This window comes from Phytophthora infestans, genomic scaffold (assembly GCF_000142945.1).
Source record: "Phytophthora infestans T30-4 supercont1.39 genomic scaffold, whole genome shotgun sequence".
In the NCBI taxonomy this organism is placed as follows: domain Eukaryota; phylum Oomycota; class Peronosporomycetes; order Peronosporales; family Peronosporaceae; genus Phytophthora; species Phytophthora infestans.
In genome coordinates, this window is record NW_003303720.1 from 373,462 (window position 1) to 391,793 (window position 18,332).

The following is an 18,332-nucleotide window of genomic DNA, read 5'->3' on the forward strand; positions in this document are numbered from 1 at the left end:
GTGACTGCCGTTCACTGAGAGTTTGTAAACGCTCGGAAGCCAACTTTCTCTAGTTCAAGGTGCTGTGTGACCCCGTTATCCTTGATAGCACTCGTAATCAATCCACGCCAAAGCGGGTCGACTACCTGAACCTCTCTAAGATTTGTTGCCTTGGATATGAACAACATTTCCCATCCGAACGGCTCACAGTTCGAGTTGGCTCAGAAGATGGCAGGTATATTCGAGATGGAGGCCCTGCAGAGCCTGGTGGTGTCAACACCGGCCGCGCAGCTCGAGCGCGTCAATGTGTTTGACGCTTACGAGCAGGGTCTCATCGCGCATGTGCGGGGGAACCTGCAGGCTCCGGCGGTGGAAGCGAATCCATCTCACCCGAAGCCAATTCGGCTGAAGGTTAAGCCGTATGAAGGGAAGGAAGGCGAGAGCCTTCACTTCTGGGTCCGAGAAGTAGAGCTCGCTATGGACGCGGCTCTGATCTCGACCGAGCAACTTCGTGTTGCCTTTGCACTCTCCAACCTTAGCGGCCGTGCTAAGGGTTGGGTGTACACATCCCCTGGATGTTTCACATCCTGGGCTCAGCTGTGTGAACAGCTCCGAGCCGCGTTCCTCCCGGCGAACTTCGAGTACCGCCAGCGCTCGCGATTCCTCTCGTGCAAACGAAGCCGTTTAGCGTCGTCTGCGATGCCTCCGATTACGCCATCGGGTGTGCATTGCTGCAGGACGACACGGCTGGACACAAACGTGTCATCTCGTTCCAGTCCAGGCAGCTCAAAGCCGCCGAGCGGAACTACCCTGTCCATGACAAGGAGCTCCTGGCAATGAAATATGCCCTTGTGAAGTTCCGTGTTCACCTTCTGGGCTCTACGCCCTTTGTGATCTACACAGACCACGCGTCCTTGAGGACGGCGACTAACTCGCCTCACCTCTCTCAACGGATGGCGAGGTGGCTGTCCTTCTTCGCGGAATATAACTTCCGCGTCGAGTACAAGCCGGGCAAGCTCAACGTGCTTGCGGACGCCCTCTCTAGGCGTCCCGACTATGAGTTGGCCCACATCACGCGGGTGACAACGGATCTATATGATCGGATACGCATGGCGTATCGGGACGATGAGGCTGTCGCGCCTATCGTCAAGTTCCTTAAGGCCGGAACGAGCGCGAAGTCCGACTGGCTCTCGTCGCGACAGCGCTCACGGCTCCACCGATATGAGTTGAAGGAGGGCCTCCTCTATTATCGGGTGAAGCCCACTGATCCTCCACGGGTGGTCGTACCCAACGACGAGGATCTGAAGTTCGACATCCTCGCGGAGCGCAGGACGCGCTCTCCAGCGGCCACTTGGGCCGCGAGAAGACCTTTCTGTCGGTCTCTCAGACCTTCGGGGGGACCCACATGTATAAGTGAGTCGCCCGGTACGTCAGGACATGTGAAACATGTCAGCGGGTTAAACCCGCAGGGCACTCTCGGCCTCCACTACAGAGCCTGCCCGTACCGGCTGATTGTTGGAAGTCGATGAGTCTTGACTTCATCTTTGGCTTCCCGCCGACGGACACGGCAACACCGGAATTTTGGTGTTCGTGTGTCGCCTGAGCAAGATGGTACATCTTGCTCCAGTTCCCGTCACTGTGACGGGCGAACAAACCGCAAGGTTGTTCGTCGATGGCGTGTTCCGCTATCACGGTCTCCCGGAGACGATTGTCTCGGACCGAGACCCGCGGTTCACTGCGGCGTTTTGGAAAACGCTGTTCCCTTTACTGGGAACTCGTCTGCAGATGTCCACTGCGGATCATCCGCAGACAGACGGCCAAACAGAGCGCGTCAATCGAGTGCTCGAGGACACTCTGCGCAGTGTGTGCGCGGCAGCGCCACGTACGTGTCGACGCAGCTTCCAGTTGTTGAGTTTGCGCTCAACAACGCGGTGCACGCGTCCACGGGGTTCACGCCGTTCTACTTGAACGGCTTCCGCCACCCCAGAGTGCCTCTCACTCTTCGAGGAAACACTGACTCCTCTATTCTAAGTGGGGGAGAGGCTCGGAAAGCCCTTTCCTCCCAGGTCTCGGATGTGAGGCCAGTTTCGCTGCGGAAACAGGTGGAATCCTTTATGGATACCAAGCTGAACATTGTCAGCAGGGTCCGCGATGCCATGGCAGCGGCCCAAGATAAACAAAAGGAGTACTCGGACAAACAAGGAAGAGGAAACTTAAGTATATTTGAGATTGGTGACTTAGTGTTACTAGACACGAGGAACCTACCTCTAGACACTGTTAGCTCTGTCGGCAGCAACAAGCTGAAGCACCGCTTCATCGGACCTTTTGCAGTCCTGGCCAGACATGGTGCGTCGTACACCATCGACCTTCCAAAGTCAATGACGACGCACCCGACGTTCTATGTCGGACGTCTTAAGCGGGTACTTTGACCCGCAGGGGGTTGCTGACTCGCAGACCCCCCTTTGACCCAGCCTCCTCGAAGCGAGGGCCGGTCACAGTCGTCGACGAGGGCGTCGGGAGCAGGCACCCAAGGCCTCGGTCGGGACGGCAAGGCTGCGGTCAAGACCGTACGCCGGGAGGGGCTCCATACGAACGGACCCCGGCGCCATACGCCGAGTACGCTGAGTACGCCGGGTACGCACCATACGCGTACGTCTGGGAGTGTGCCGCAGGCGGCTCCGGACGTGGCAACAAAGCCTCGATCCGTCGGATCATGCGAAAGGCCTCGTCCAGATCGGACGAAGAGGCCCGGCGGTCCACCCGCAGGTGCAGGCTCGCGACCTCTCGCTCCACCAGGTCCAGGCGACCCGCAAGACGAGCGAGCTCGCCCTGATTCCCGGCCTGGGCGGCAGCATTACCGCCAGTCCCAAGGCCAAGTGCAATCTCAAGCACGAGGAGACGTTGACGGAGGCGGTCAACCTCAGGGTCCCGTGTCGGACCCGCAGTCGGAGCACTCGAACGAGAGTGGCTCTCGGGAGGCGCCGAGTACTCGTACTCGTACGAGGGCACCTCCGCCCCTGCTTGACCGGAATGGAGAAGTCCACTTCCACGTGGAGCGGATCCTCCAGGAGCAACGGTGTCGCGGGAAGCGACAGCTCCTCGTGAAGTGGAGGGGTTATGCCCACTCCGAGAACTCGTGGGAGCCGATTGAACGGCTCCTGATTGACTGCCCGAAGGCTGTCGCAATCTGGGAACAGAAGCGGCGGCAGCGTCATAAGTAGTCCGGGGCTTATTGCCCGAACGGAGTACGGATGATGAATACATACCGTACCCGCGCTCATCGTGAGCGCTAGAAGCCGCGCGCTTCAGGATGTCCCTTGGCAGCATACGCTTGCTGATCAAGTGGGCAAACCTCACACGAAGATCACGCTGGTCCAGGATGTGGGTCAGCTGCTGATCTTCATGGAGTTCCCATAACTCCGTGGGCGAGTACTTGAGAGTCTCCACCCACGCCCAGAACATGTCCTCACAAGAACTCCATGTGGGACAGTTCTCGGGCATAACCCAGGGGTATCCCCAAACAGGATAGAGACCACCCCGGGTCTCGGGCTTCTTACGACAAGTCGTGAAGTCCTTAAGGGGAATGCGGTGTGGCGCGAGAAGCACACACCGAGCAGCCTCCACGTTGTCGACGAACAACTGTTCTTTCTGAACAAGGGCTCGTTCATAGATGCCCCTAGAAGTGTGGCCGCCCACAAGGCCACGAGGAGCGACGAGAAGCTCTAAGAAGAGGTCAGCCCCAGAGCTCTCCTCGGGAGGCCAATACCCTTTTGAGTTGATGGCAGCTCCCTGGCTGACGGGTGCCGCCACCGAACCCCCACGCACACGCTGGGCAGCTTGGAAATCCTCCTGCTGCTGGTCGAGGTCATTCGAGACCTCCCGGGGCTCAACAATGGCACCCTCCTCTTCCTCTTCTGCCTCCTTCTCCTCCTCTTCATCCGAGGAGCCGAAGAGACTCTGATAGGAGCGTCGAGTCTCCTTCTCCTCGCGGAGTGGAGACTTAGAGGCGGTACGCTTCTTTGAGGGCTTGGCGCCTTCGGCTTTAGAGGCCTTAGCGCGCGCAAGACCCTCGGCAAGCGAGAGACGTTTGCGAGGACTCCCTTCCTCATCGCCACCGGCTTTGGGAGTGCCCTTAGCCTTAACGGCCGGACTCTCAGAGCGCACAGAGGTCCTGGGACTGTGATCACCGTGATCACTAGCGGACGACTGCACGCTGTCTTCTTTGTGCTCACTGGGCACTGGGCTGTGCCCTCCCACAGAGCCCGCAGGAGCATCATGAGTGCTCTCGGACTCGGCATCGTCCTCACTGCCCGAGTTGAACTCACGTTCTACGAACCGAGGGTTCGGACGATTGTCTGAAGACGAGGGCGACGGACTGCGGCGCCTGCTTGCGCGCTTGTCCGCAGCCGCGTCACCCGAGGATCCGATCGCCTCGGAGGCCACCTGAGTAGCCTCCTTAAGTGCAGAGCCTTTGCCGTGAGGCTTAGTGCTCTTGGCTTGCGCCTTACCGGCTGCAGCCTTGGAGCGTGTCTTAGCACCGCTCTTAGCAGTGCCACGAGGCATGTTAACGGTCGAAGTGGAGACCTTGACGAAGAGCGCACAGGTTGCTGCTCGAGGCTCTAACTGTAAAGTGAGCCTCCGCCGCGCTCGCGCGGCCGAGTCGATGGTTTTCGACTTTGAGAATGAGAGTTTGTGACGAACATCTCTTCATTCTGATTGGTCGGTAAACCGAACCTAAGTGGGGGAGGATGTAACGGGGTACGTAGCACTAAGTGTACCCTGGTTACATGAAGTGTGACACTTCACACTTCAGGAGTATGACATGTCATACTCCGGGATATTTGGTACAAGGTACCAAGGTCATTCAAAACCAACCATTGGTTAAATGACATTGCATTTCTATAGGTAACTGATAGTTTGTATTAACCTCAAACTTAACCTACCTATAAATATACTCAGTTTACAATCTACCGTCACTTCGCTCTCTTTAATTAAAGAGGGGACCTGTGAACTGCCGTTCACTGAGAGTTTGTATACTCTCGGAAGATAACTTCCTCTAGCGCAAGGTGCTGTGTGACCCCGTCACAGTTGTGAACGATTTGCGTACCCGTTTGGATGAGGACCGGGCAGAGATGCTTTGCCTGATGAAAGCAAACTGGAGAGAGTACCGGAGCTTGCAAAAGCAAACTGAGGTAGACAGCAAGTAGCGACTCATCTGAATATCACATTATTGATATGATATTGATACGTTACTGATACGCCAGCGTCAGCGTATCAGTATCATCGGATATTGGTTTCACCACTTTTTAAACTGTATCAGGATCATAAGTATTGCCCAAAGTGCCGATGCAATTAACCCCTGACCGTAGCACCAATGATCCCCGACCAGCTCTTATCACCAGAGATAAGTAGTAGGAAAATGTCTGTCGGATTCCATATCCCCGGTGACAGATGGTCGTATCCATCTTCATTAGTGCTACCAAAGCCGTCAACACGCTTAGCTTCTTCCCCTGTGATGCCACCTGCGAAAGCAAACGCAGGAAGTTTTTAAGATCAGCAGTCTTGCCAAGATGGCATTGTTCTTCGCAGCTGTCGGTCCTGATTGGGTTCGTCACTCGCTTGCGGAATTACTCGTCTTTCAAAATGAAGCTTCCATCCGCCGCGAACGCTCCAGCAGAGTTAAAAGTCGTAGCCAAGTCTGCGAATGCTTTGTCTTCGTCCTCGTCACCGGTAGATACTTCACTCGCTGCATCAGAGTCCGGATTCCACTCACTACCTTCAGACTCAGCGTTTTCTTGTTGCTCTGGCTCTACGTGGAGGTGCGAATTGAACTCACCGTTCTATTGCTAAATGTTGCTGATGAAGTCTGAGTGCTGTGAGCTGCGCTGTCGTCCGGGGACGCACGCGATGAATCAATACTGGGAAAGACGAGGATAGGATAAATAGGATGCTGCACCACCTGATTCAGAGGACTATCATAACCAACGTTCACACGAAGCTTACCAGCTATACCGACACCTGCGTCTGACAGACCCAAAGCAACAACGTGGTCAAGATATTGGTGTAATTGACCCCAACAGGACAGGTGTAGACTGTGGAGCTCAATATTATGTGAAGGGGCATACGAAAGCTGTAGTCGACCGTGGCTTGGGTCACATTCGGAAACGTTTCCCCCAAGGCAGATGAATGGACCCCAGGCCAAATGCTTGAAGTGATGAATGCAGCCGCGTCAAACGCTGCGCGCGTTCATATTCCAAAGATCAACACAGTTATGAAAGTGTATCACACTGCTACAACTAGGTTACAAAACCTTGAGCAGCATTCAGCGCCACCAGATTATCGCCATGAAAACAAGCAACCCTAGCGTAGTGTGCTGTCGAGTCGGGTCCAGGGGATGTTGTACATAAAGACCTACATCGATCTTTCGACGGCCTTATATATATCAAAATAAGCTCCGTGGCTTCTTCGAGAACGTTCACGAGCACTAGACCCCCTCTTACGCTTAGATTAAGCAGCATATGTACAGCAAATTGCGCCGCTATATTTCTCCAGACCTCGTAACAGACCCTATTTACGCCGTTCTAACTTGCGACGAGGAGAGGCTTGCAGCCGCGGCGAAGAAGGTAGCGCACGGCTGCAGAGCAGAAGAAGAAAGTTGTGGCGGTCGAGGCTGCAGATAACGCCCCAGCGTCGTCTGTGAGAACAGCAGGCGAGCTTACGGACTCGATTGTCTCGACTGCTCGTATCATGGCAAAACTTAAAAGCAGAACGCCAAAGCGCAAGTGTGCCAGAAACGCACAATAGGAAGTTTTTTGATAGGAATGTCAGCCGTAGTTTATCTTGAAGCTTCAACCCACAATGCCATAATCTCTGAGAAAATATTTTCTAACAGCTTCAGACTTTGCTTAGAAATAGCAAAAACACACATCATGGAGCTAGAAATTGAGCGTGCGAATAGACTCAGTTGAATCAGCTGGTATAACTAACAAAACCAACCTGACCAAAAACGTTGTTTTCACCCACGTTTTCAAGCTGCTGAGCTTGGATACCATTTAGCATTTTTGAGCACAGAAGACATCTAAAGAGATAAGATTATACTGGGCTTCCGGGTAGACAGCGAAGGTAGGTCGGGTTGAGTGCGAATATAATGGACGGGTAGGCGGAATAAAAACAAATATGTGCGGGTGACACAGAGTGTAGAGTTCCTTGTTGGGTGGTGGGGCCATGGAGAGAAATCACGGGTGCTTGAGGAGTACCGCTTCAAGCACGTCCATTGGTCGTGTTAATCGGAGGGCAGGGGTGGGGTGCGTGCGTTCTTGCGGTGATGAAGCTTTGCCTCGACTAGATGTACATGTCCAAATTGGTAGTTTGCCGAAGCTCAAGTCGTTGGCGCCTCTCCCTGCCGTCCCTATCCCCGTTCAAATATGTTGTGTCTGGATCCGTGCTCTGGCTACAAGGGCTTTATCCGCGGCAAAATACGAGTCATCTGGTAAGCCCTTGGTGGGTGGCGCTAGAGGTATTACGTGGTGCTTAAGCTGCTGGTAGCACACCGTCGAAAGCATGACCTGAGAGTTAACTCGCGTCAAACCTGTATAAGAAGATGCGCTACGGCGGATGCGTGTAATAGAATGAAAAGTGTGATTGTAGGCAGCTATACTTTCTTATTATCGAAGACCTGGCTGTGGTTCATCATCGCGGTAAAAAGTGGTCGGGCTTTGTTTAGTTTGTCTTAAAATTAAGTAAACAAAAAAATCTGTCTTCATGCGTTGCATACATGGTAAATAATGGATATCGTTACGGTACAAGAGGAACACACATCCTGTGTAGGCTCAGTCTACTACTTTTTTGTCGCAAAGCGTCGTCACGCTTGTGTATATGGTAGCACTTTTGAGAGGTTTGTAACTGAAGAACTTGGCAAGATGCCTCAAACGTTGCAATCAGTATAAGTTAGGTAAATTGAGATCTGATTGAGTTTAGCTACCCTCGTACTTCTGCGTTCTTATTGGTCTTGCACTCTAGGCGTCTCCTTGGTCTAGTACTCGGTAACTTCTACTCGTTCACATGCAACACGTACAACTTCAACCTTGCCTTCAACTGCAACTGTTTGTAATTGTTGTATATATCTTCCAGCTGCTTGTACTGCACTTGGTCGTTCTGCTTCTCCAGCGGTGCTCGCCACACCTTGTTGGATGATCCTCATCATCTTTTCTATCCCATGTGCTTGTACTTGAAGTTCTCGCGACATTCCCTCCTTCTAGCGAGCCCTCCGCGTGCGTTCGTGATAACGCTCAATCAATCCAGCAATGGATGTCAGGTCGACGGCCGGCTCCCAAGTCGTTTTGAGCTGACCTAGCCACTTGACTTCGTAGAACGGCTTGCCCCTCACACGTTTGTAGTTGACGATATCATCCACCAGTTCCCCTTCAGATCCATCAGCCAGTCGGACCGTGAATACTATTTGGCGCTGACGACGGAGCTCCTTGGAAATGTATGGTTTGAGTAGGCTCGTGTGGAATACGGGATGCATCCGTAGCTTCGGAGGTAGCCTCAATTGGTAGTAACCACGACCAATACATTTCACAATCTCGAACGGACCCACCCATCGAGCTCCTAGCTTCTTCTTGGTTGTTCCGAGGTGTCGTGCAGCAAGGTGCTGACCAGAAAGCAAAACTTTGTCACCAACATTAAAGTTCTGTGGCTGCCGGTTCCTGTTGTAGAATTCAGCCATACGATCCTGCGCTTCAGCTATACAGCGTCTCGCTTTTGCTAAAGTGTCGGCTTGAGAAGCAATGAATTCTGAGTGTTTCGCTTGACAAAGCCGAGTCGATGGCACGTTTAGCGTTGCGGGCGCTCTTGGAATGTAGCCAACATCCGCCTCGAAAGGGGACATTTGTATCGCTGCCTGGAATCGAATGTTGTACGCAAATTCAGCGAGGCATAGATGCAAGTCCCATTCGTCACTATCGGCGTTAGAAAAAGCTCGAAGGTAGTTCTCCAGTGTTTGGTTGAGGCGCTCACTCACCCCATCTCCTTGCGGTCGGAATGCGGTCGTCATCTTCTGCGCAACACCCAACAGTTCACACAGTTTTTTCCAAAAGGTCGATGTGAACTTTGAATCACGGTCTGAGACCACCACATTTGGTAAGCCATGAAGCCGGAAAATCTCCTGATGGAAGCGTTGAGCTACAGTCTCAGCATTGTCGGTACCCTTCCCGGCCACAAAATGTGCCCTCTTCGTCAGGTGGTCGATGACGACCATCACACTGTCATAGCCGCGAGGTGTACTTGGTAGACCCGTTATGAAGTCCATCGCAATGTGACTCCATCGCTGAACGGGTATGGCATGACTGTGCAGCAACCCCGGAGTTTCGCATTCCGAGCCTTTGTCCGCACACAAGTCTCACAGCCCTTCACGTACTTCGTAACATCTCTTGTCATTCGAGGCCAGTAATAATATTCCTCAACAAGACGGCAAGTACGGTCGACTCCAGGATGTCCGTAGACAGGACTGTCATGGAATTCTTCGAGGACGTGCTCCAATAGTGCTGGAACGCGAGGCAAGACAAGCCTGGGCGTTGTATGATGACCTGCCTGATAGTACAGTCGTCCTTCACATAGCGAATAGCGCTCGAGATGTCGAGGAGCAGCTGATAACACAGCATCGTCTTGCGGCGCGGTAGTGCTCACGTCAAGCAGCTGCAATACCGCTTTTGTCGTCTCGTCCTCACTGTAGCATCGAACGGCCTCAGTGACGGTCGCAGACAATGAGGCATCCACACGCTGACGCACTTGACTTCGCGTGGCAATAGTAGCTAGTGTAACCGGCTCGGTCGTCGACTGGAAGTCGGGTCTCCTGGATATCCCATCGGCAACGTCATTGTTTTGTCCTGGGATATACCGGATTGTAAATTGGTACTCCGAAAGCTCATCATACCATCGCGCAATTCGACGGGAGATCGACTTCTGCTATAATATTGTCTCCAAGCTCTTGTGATCTGTTTCTACGATAAATGGTCTGTCAAGTAGATACACTCGCCAAGTGCGAAGTCCAAATAGGATTGCTAGCAGCTCCTTTTCACGAATTGAGTAATTCAACTCAGCCGCCTTGTATTTCCGACCCCCAAAAGCTACTGGTCGTTCAACCTCCACTCCATCATGTAATTCCTTCTGGAAGATAACTCCACCCATAGCGAAATCCGATGCATCCATCCTCAAAAAGAAATCCTTGCTGAAATCAGCGATTGCAAGAGCTGGCGTCTGTCCAACTTTCTTCTTGAGTCTGTTGAAATGCTCCGTCAGGTCGTCCGTCCACTCAACTTGCTTGTTTTTGCTCTTCAGCAAGTTAAACAGCGGTCCAGCATCTTCAGCAAACCCACGACAAAAGCGCTGGACGTACGCGGCCGTACCCAGGAATGACTGTAAGTCATGCTTGGTCGCAGGACGTGGCCACTCCCGAATGACTCGGACTTTCTCGGGGTTGATCTGGACGCCTTCACGTCCGACAATGTCCCCAAGACACGGAATCGAAGGTGCGCAGAAGACACACTTGCTCAGTTTTACGTAGAACTTGTGTCCATGAAGTCTAGCGAAAACACGATCTAGAGCTGCCAAGTGCTCATTCAAACTGGTACTTCGAGTAAATACATAGATGTCGTCGAAATAGCTCTGGCAGATATCCATCATGTCCTCCAAAACACGTCGAATTCCAGCGTTGAATGTAGCAGGGGCGTTTGATAGTCCCATTGGAACCACCAAGTATTCGTACAATCCATTCGGTGCTTGGAATGCCGTATAAGGTATATCGCACTCCCTCATCCGAAATTGATAATATCCACTTAGCAGGTCAAGACAAGAAAAGTAGTATGAGCCTTGCATTTGCTCCAGAATTTTGTCTTTTCTTGGCATCGGCATGGTACGACGGACAGTGTTCAAGTTCATAGCGCGAAAGTCATGCACAATCCGCCAGCCATCCGGCTTCCGGACGCAAAAAGTAGGCGCACCATGAGGCGAAGTAGACGGTCGAATGAGACCAGCTTCCTCCATCTCCCGTACCCACCGCATAATCTCCGCTTCTTGTTCCGGTGACTGCCTCCATTGCCGACGAAAGACTGCTTCGTTGTTTTTCACATCCATCTCATGCTGTCCGTGTGATGCAGTAGGTAGTTCAGCAGGCAGTTTTTGACGAAACAAACCGGGATACTTCTGCAAATACGGGTACACGGGATGATCCGCGTAGTCGTCGATGTTTATCGCTCTTTTAACCGGGTTACTACTCGTTGGTTAAATGACAAAGACATATTCCACTTCACAAGGTTTCTTCAGCAGTCGACGCAATTGTTTCAGCGAAAAAACCTTTGTTTCCCCAGTTTCCATAGAGTAAAACGACTGCCTTTCAGCACTAGTAGCCACAGAAGGCTTGGTACGACTTTGCTTGTGTCTGGCCGTTAGTTTTGCTAGTCGAGTCCGCAAGACAGCCATCGACGGTCGAATACTCCCTGTACGCCAGTCAATGCGAGGATTCACGGTTTGAAGCCATGGCATACCAAGTAGGATGTCCCTTCGGTCTGGTACTGGTAGTAAGAGAAACTCAGCATCGTATGGCTCCATTCCTTCCACGTGAACCGTTAACTCCACTGTTCGCTTCGGTAACACAACACTTGTCGAGTTTGCCATTGTCAACGATATCATGGTATGCCGCTCAACAAATTCCGGAGTCACAGCGTTGATCGATGCACCACTGTCCACAAATCCCTCCGCTTTCACGATCCGTCCGTTCACCAAAAGACTGCAATTCAAAGTCAAAAACGGATGACTAGAACCTTCTCCAGCATGGATGAACACGGATTGGCGTTCCTCTGCTGCTTCACCCTCCTCTCCTTTCATCAAACCACGCTTGTCCCTTTTAATGGGCTTGGGACTAAACCCGTCTGATCGCCCGGCATCAAACGGCTTTACTCGTTTAAAGGCGACGTGGACGTGTCCTCGTCGTCTACAACGAGCTTGTCGATAAGAGCGTAGTATTTGGCTTTGTAGTCAGTCTTGGCAGAGTTCGCAGCCTTGCCAAACTTGTTCTGGAAGTTGGGCCGTTTATCAGGATTTTTAACCCAGCAGTCATCTTCATTGTGGTATCCACGCTGGCAATGAGAGCATTTCGTCTTCTTTCTTCCATCACCTCGCATATTACTGCTGGTTTTTGTAATTTTGTGCTGCGGTGCACTAAAGCTGGATTTGGACTTCCCATGAGTCTTGGTCCCTTGGTTTGGCGTTGATGACTTGGTTTCGTCCATACGCTCCAGCTCAACCTCATTGAAGCCTTCGCTAATCACATCTTCCAGTGTCATGGGCTTCTTCCGCAGGATTTGCTTGCGAAGGTTGTTGTTGCTTAGACCCTTGAGGAAAAGTTCTTTTGCAAAAGCAGGGTCCATTGGCACCAGTCGTAGTTTCTCCTGAAACTTGGCCACATAGCCTTGGTAAGTGCCGCTCTGTCTGAAATTCAGTAGCTCGTTCCTCAGTTTCTGCAGGAAGTTGGGCTCTTTAAAGATCTTCTCGAGCGAGAACTTCATCGCACTCCAAGTTTTCATGGTCTCTGGGTTCCTCATGTACGTTGCATACCACGTTGCTGCATTCTTCTTCACACACTGGCTGAGTTCTCGGGCCACCACGACGTCATCCTCAGCAAGGTCGTAACCCTTGAAGGTAAAATACGCCTCAAACTGGAATATGAAACTATCGAGCTTGACACCGTCGATATCCCCTTCAAACACAGGTGGCTTCGTCTTCCATTCTGCGCAGTTTTCTCTCTGCTGGCGCCTCCATCTCAATGTCTTGCTCACCAACTTGTGGAAGAGTATTGATGACTCGGGGTGCCAGTTGGCTGTTGTTGGATATGGGCCACGGCTGCAGCTGTCTGCTGAGCCAGCTCCTCAACATGCCCCATAGCTCCAATGTGGGCGCTCAGTTCAGTTACCGCTGCCGCTGTTTGCGCTGTAGCCTCTTGAAACTGATTAGCAGCTTCAGCGTTAGCTTGAGTAGCATGCTGAGTCGCAGCAACGGTCTGCACGAGTGCATCGATGCCTTCCAGGACGCGGTCAAGCCGATGGTTGACTTGGGCCATTCTCTCGTCCATCTCGCTCAGTGTCTCTTCAACTCGCTGGACACGGTCGTTTACAACGTCATGCTCACCGTTAGCCAATGTGAGGCGTCGGTTCGCTGCTTGGCGTCGTGTCTCCATCGTTGTCGTTGGAACTTGCAATTTCTACTATGTCGCAAAGCGTCGTCACGCTTGTGTATATGGTAGCACTTTTGAGAGGTTTGTAACTGAAGAACTTGGCCAGATGCCTCAAACGTTGCAATCAGTATAAGTTAGGTAAATTGAGATCTGATTGAGTTTAGCTACCCTCGTACTTCTGCGTTCTTATTGGTCTTGCACTCTAGGCGTCTCCTTGGTCTAGTACTCGGTAACTTCTACTCGTTCACATGCAACACGTACAACTTCAACCTTGCCTTCAACTGCAACTGTTTGTAATTGTTGTATATATCTTCCAGCTGCTTGTACTGCACTTGGTCGTTCTGCTTCTCCAGCGGTGCTCGCCACACCTTGTTGGATGATCCTCATCATCTTTTCTATCCCATGTGCTTGTACTAGAAGTTCTCGCGACATTAATCGGTCAGCTGTAGAATTTACTGCTCGCTAAACGTGCAAAAACGTTTATTTTGACGACTAAATGTAATTGGAATTAGTTGCACTATACCAATGGTAAAGCTCTTTACTCAGAATACCCGGTAATACTTCTGACAAGGCGTGTCCCGCAATGATTACTTCATGGAGAGCAGATGATTGTGTTCGCTTCTTCATCAGAAGTTTATGGTTTGGGGCTGGAATCGCCGAAAAGTAACGTTTTTGGAAGGATAATATCAGGCGCTCTTTCATTCGGACTTTTCGGCAAACTTTAATAATCTATTCTCCAATTCTTCCAAATTTTCGATTAGTCATCCTTTGCAAGATGGGAAATCTTCCTCTAAAGCTGTCTATAATAATCGTCTGAGATTTCAGTTTAGCGTTAAGTTAGCCGCGGTAGCCACCCACCTTTTAAGAGAGCTTTCTGCTGCCACGGCTCCAAATTGGGCGGATGTCTTACCTCCAAAACTACGATAGCAAAACATACGTTAGCCCAAACAAGAAAAAATTAAGGACAAAAAAGAGAACCAAACGTTGATGACCTTTACTTGGCCTCAGTTTAGGTAGACGTTTCTGTAAATGTTTATAGAAATGTACCACTATATTAGCTCTCTACAATCAAACTAGCAGCTCTTCGTTAAGCCTACGCGTTATTGCACGAGCGGCTGTGCCGTAAGGTGTCGGGAATGACTTCCCGGGGAGTGTTTTGACCTTAAGTCAAGGACAAAAGTCGTTAAATTCGATGTTGCAATAAAGTATTGCTAAGTATCACGGCTAGCACGATGTCCGTTCGTTCGTCACATGAAACGCTCAGAGCTTTGAGCATTCGCATTGGCCGCCAAGCGGAGAGAAGGTGGCTCCCATTGGCTAAAAATTTACAAGCTGCGAGGCGGCCCAATACGGCACCTTGCGGCGGCGACAGGCTAGTAATTATAATTCCATACAAAGTGGCGTTGGGTGGCTCAACTGGCATATCAGACAGAGGCAATAGCGCTCGCTACGCTCGAATTTTGTACTTATAATCGAGGTCTTAAGGACAAAATCACTCGGAATTTGACGATCTTGCATCTTATCTCGTCCTTTTTTAAGGACAAAATGTGCTGGATTGAGTATATCCATCGATTTTGTGTAGCACTAGTCAAATGTCGTTTTACCGATACGTTGCAATCTAATGCTCTTAAGAAGATCTTGCTCTTTTTAAAAGCAGTGCTAGCTTTAAGTACCGGTAGCTTCTTTTACTAGTCATTTCATTACTGTATCGGGAAACCAACGCGGGGCCATACGATCAGATAGGTACAGCTCATAACCTTATTTTTAAGCTAACACAATACTCATAGTTCTACTTCCACATATCGATGCCTTGCTAAACTCCATACCGTTTTGCGAAATTTAAGTAAATAAACTTGAATTTTGAAATACATGAAATTCTGTGTAAAATACTACGCACGGACCCGAATTAGAGAGCTGAGGTGGTAGTGCAATCGCTTACTATATTAATTAAAATCCACTTTGCTGTGCTTCGATACTTTTATCGAATCAATCTAACAAAACAAAAGCTTTTTGCTATACTTTATGCTTGATAAGTTAATGCATCTTTATTTTGTTAGTTCATTTTGAAAGGGTATTATGATTTGAGAGAGATGTCAGTTTCAATCAATCCAACAAAGTCTTCCCAGATTCTTCACAGCTTGTATTCTTAGCGGCTGTCATCGCCCAATTTCGGGTCACTGCGGTGGTGGGCGAGCTATTGCGGTTGTTATTCGTAACTTTCTAATCGCCTATTCATCTGTGTATCTACAGAAAGTATCTACACGCATTAAACGCTATAACAGAGCGACGCATGTCAAATACACGAGTTCGTGTCTGAGAAATATTCCTCCTGCAGGCAGTCGACACCGGAGATGCCATACGTGTAGGGTCTACAATGTCGAGGCTGTCCTTGTTGAACTTGGCGACCAGGTGCTTCTTAGCAATGGTCAGACGGCAGCACTGGAAATACCCTGGCCAAGCGTACCTCAACGACAGGCGTACAGAAGTTCTCCGGATGGCCGGCCTGGAAGCCGAACTGGCGAAACTTCTTGAGCCTTTTAGTCGTCAGGTGCTGCATTCTGTACGGCAGAACGCAAGCGTGGTCCTATACGCTAATACACGTACGAAGCAGTCGTGGTTGCTCCACTTTGGGCTCTTCGGGCTTAGCTTCATGGTCTTACCGAGCAGAAGGACATGCGCAGTCCATAGGGGTACCCAGGTGGCCAGGCTTGCCAAATGAAATGTCAATTGAGATGACACGACGTCGCTCTCCGAAAGCAGTACAGTGCAGTGTTTTGTTTACATGCCGCTCTTCACCTCACCTTTAATAAAGCAAATACAAACTGGTTGGCCGAGTTTGCTACCTCAGAAGGGTCTCGTCGAGTCGCTTATGTCTTCACCAGAGCCCGACGAGGACGTTGAAGATGTCGACCATGTAAGCGATTAGCGCACCAACGACTTATAAATAGGTACAAACATTGTTTTAGTTCTTAACCTATTGCTCTTTCGATCGCTTAAATCGCTTGTCTTTCTTAAACGGCTCCCTTATCACCCTCGAGTAGACCAAGCGTAGCGTCTCATCGCATCTAGCCCGTTTTCAGACATCTCGTCCAAGACGATTAACTACTCTGGGTAGCTAGCTGTAGAAGCACCGTAGCTTGGCCAGATATGTGTCAATATCTATTGGAAGCACCTCCCTTGCACGGTATTTTACCCCTGTCTGGATAATTCGAATTCTAAGCGGTGCAGGCGTTGTACGCACGTCGATGAAAACCCTCGCCAGTGTTCGGAAATCACCTCTTCGCATTGCTCACAGTTCCTCTAGACAAAAACATGGGTGGTCTTTTGCGTAGGTAGCCACGAACGACGTGTTAGACGTGTTATTCGTATATGCGCGGGTCATTTACGAGCACCCAACACGCGCCTTACCACCTCGCACGGCACAGCAAAGACGAAGTGGCGAGTCACCGTGCGCCACTTGCAGTCTGACAATCCCCGCTGCTTGAGCTTTTGTGAGTAAAATGAGAACTGAATGAAATTGAGAGATAGCTCCTAGCACTGCACTGCTTCCTCCTGCTAGCTACCTTAGACATGTAACCCATGGATGCGCTCCCTTAAGACGCCTTGAACTTGGTGAAGTTGGCGAGCCGATCTATCCGTTGAACCCAGGCGCAACAGGGTGAGAATGGGTGAGATGGCTGACCTGTCTGCTACACATTGTCATTCTCCCGCATGGTGAAGCATACTTTAGCATGGGAAAATGCGTCGGATGCTCAGGCGCTCCTCGGACGCGCCCTTGTCGAGAAGCACCGTGCCATTGTCGTAGACTTGCTTGATGAGAAATGGTCCTTTTGCGACCTCCTCCGTTTTGCGGCGATCTCGTGGTGGAACTCGAAGCATCACCTGGCCATCTACCTGATAGAAGTGCTGAATTTGTAACGGGGTACGTAGCACTAAGTGTACCCTGGTTACATGAAGTGTGACACTTCACACTTCAGGAGTATGACATGTCATACTCCGGGATATTTGGTACAAGGTACCAAGGTCATTCAAAACCAACCATTGGTTAAATGACATTGCATTTCTATAGGTAACTGATAGTTTGTATTAACCACAAACTTAACCTACCTATAAATATACTCAGTTTACAATCTACCTTATTTAGGTCACTTCGCTCTCTTTAATTAAAGAGGGGACCTGTGAACTGCCGTTCACTGAGAGTTTGTATACTCTCGGAAGATAACTTCCTCTAGCGCAAGGTGCTGTGTGACCCCGTCACACTTGGTAGCACTTGTAGTCAATCCACGCCATCGCGGGTAGACTACCTGAACCTCCGAAGTTCGTTGCCATGGATAGGAACGACTTCTCCCATATGAACGACTCTCAGTTCGAGTCGGTTCGGAAGATGGCAGGCATCTTCGGGATGGAGGCCCTGCAGAGCCTGGTGGTATCAACACCGGCTGAGCAGCTCGAGCGCGTCAATGCATTCGACGCGTACGAGCAGGGCCTCATCGCGCATGTGCGGGAGAACCTGCAGGCTCCGGCGGCGGAAGCAAACCCGCCTCACCCGAAGCCAATACGGCTGAAGGTAAAGCCGTATGAAGGGAAGGAAGGCGAGAACCTTCACTTCTGGGTCCGAGAAGTAGAGCTCGCGATGGACGCGGCTCTGATCTCGACCGAGCAACTGCGTGTTGCTTTTGCACTCTCCAACCTTAGCGGTCGTGCTAAGAGTTGGGTGTACACTCGGGAAGCGACATCCCCTGGGATGTTTCACATCCCTGGGCTCAGCTGTGCGAACAGCTCCGAGCCGCGATCCTCCCGGCGAACTACGAGTACCGGTCAGCGTTCGCGCTTCCTCGCGTGTAAACAAGGAAGACGCAGAACTGCACGAGTATGTGCAAGAGATACGGGAGCTCACGGCGTCCCTAGTGGGAAACCCACTCAATGAACACATCAAGATGACTGTGTTTATGGACGGCCTTCGAGTGGGCCCCGCACGCACTCAGCTGTTCCGGGTGCAGGCAAGCACCCTTGAAGAGGCGATTCAAGTGGCTCTTCAAGAAGAATACAGCCATCGCCAGGCGCGTACGCCGGCCTCAGCGTGGCCTGGGAGTTCCTTGTCGGCTCCCGGTCGAACAAGCCCCAA

General features: G+C 50.9%; 1 protein-coding gene across 1 annotated transcript; it reads left to right on the forward strand.

Moving 5' to 3' along the window:
- Positions 1-16,918: 16,918 nt before the first annotated feature.
- PITG_15823 (uncharacterized protein) lies at positions 16,919-17,125 on the forward strand (the record flags this gene model as incomplete). The annotated part of the gene is made up of 1 exon (XM_002898019.1): positions 16,919-17,125. The coding sequence occupies one exon, from the start codon at positions 16,919-16,921 to the stop codon at positions 17,123-17,125; it is 207 nt and encodes a 68-aa protein (XP_002898065.1).
- Positions 17,126-18,332: the final 1,207 nt, after the last annotated feature.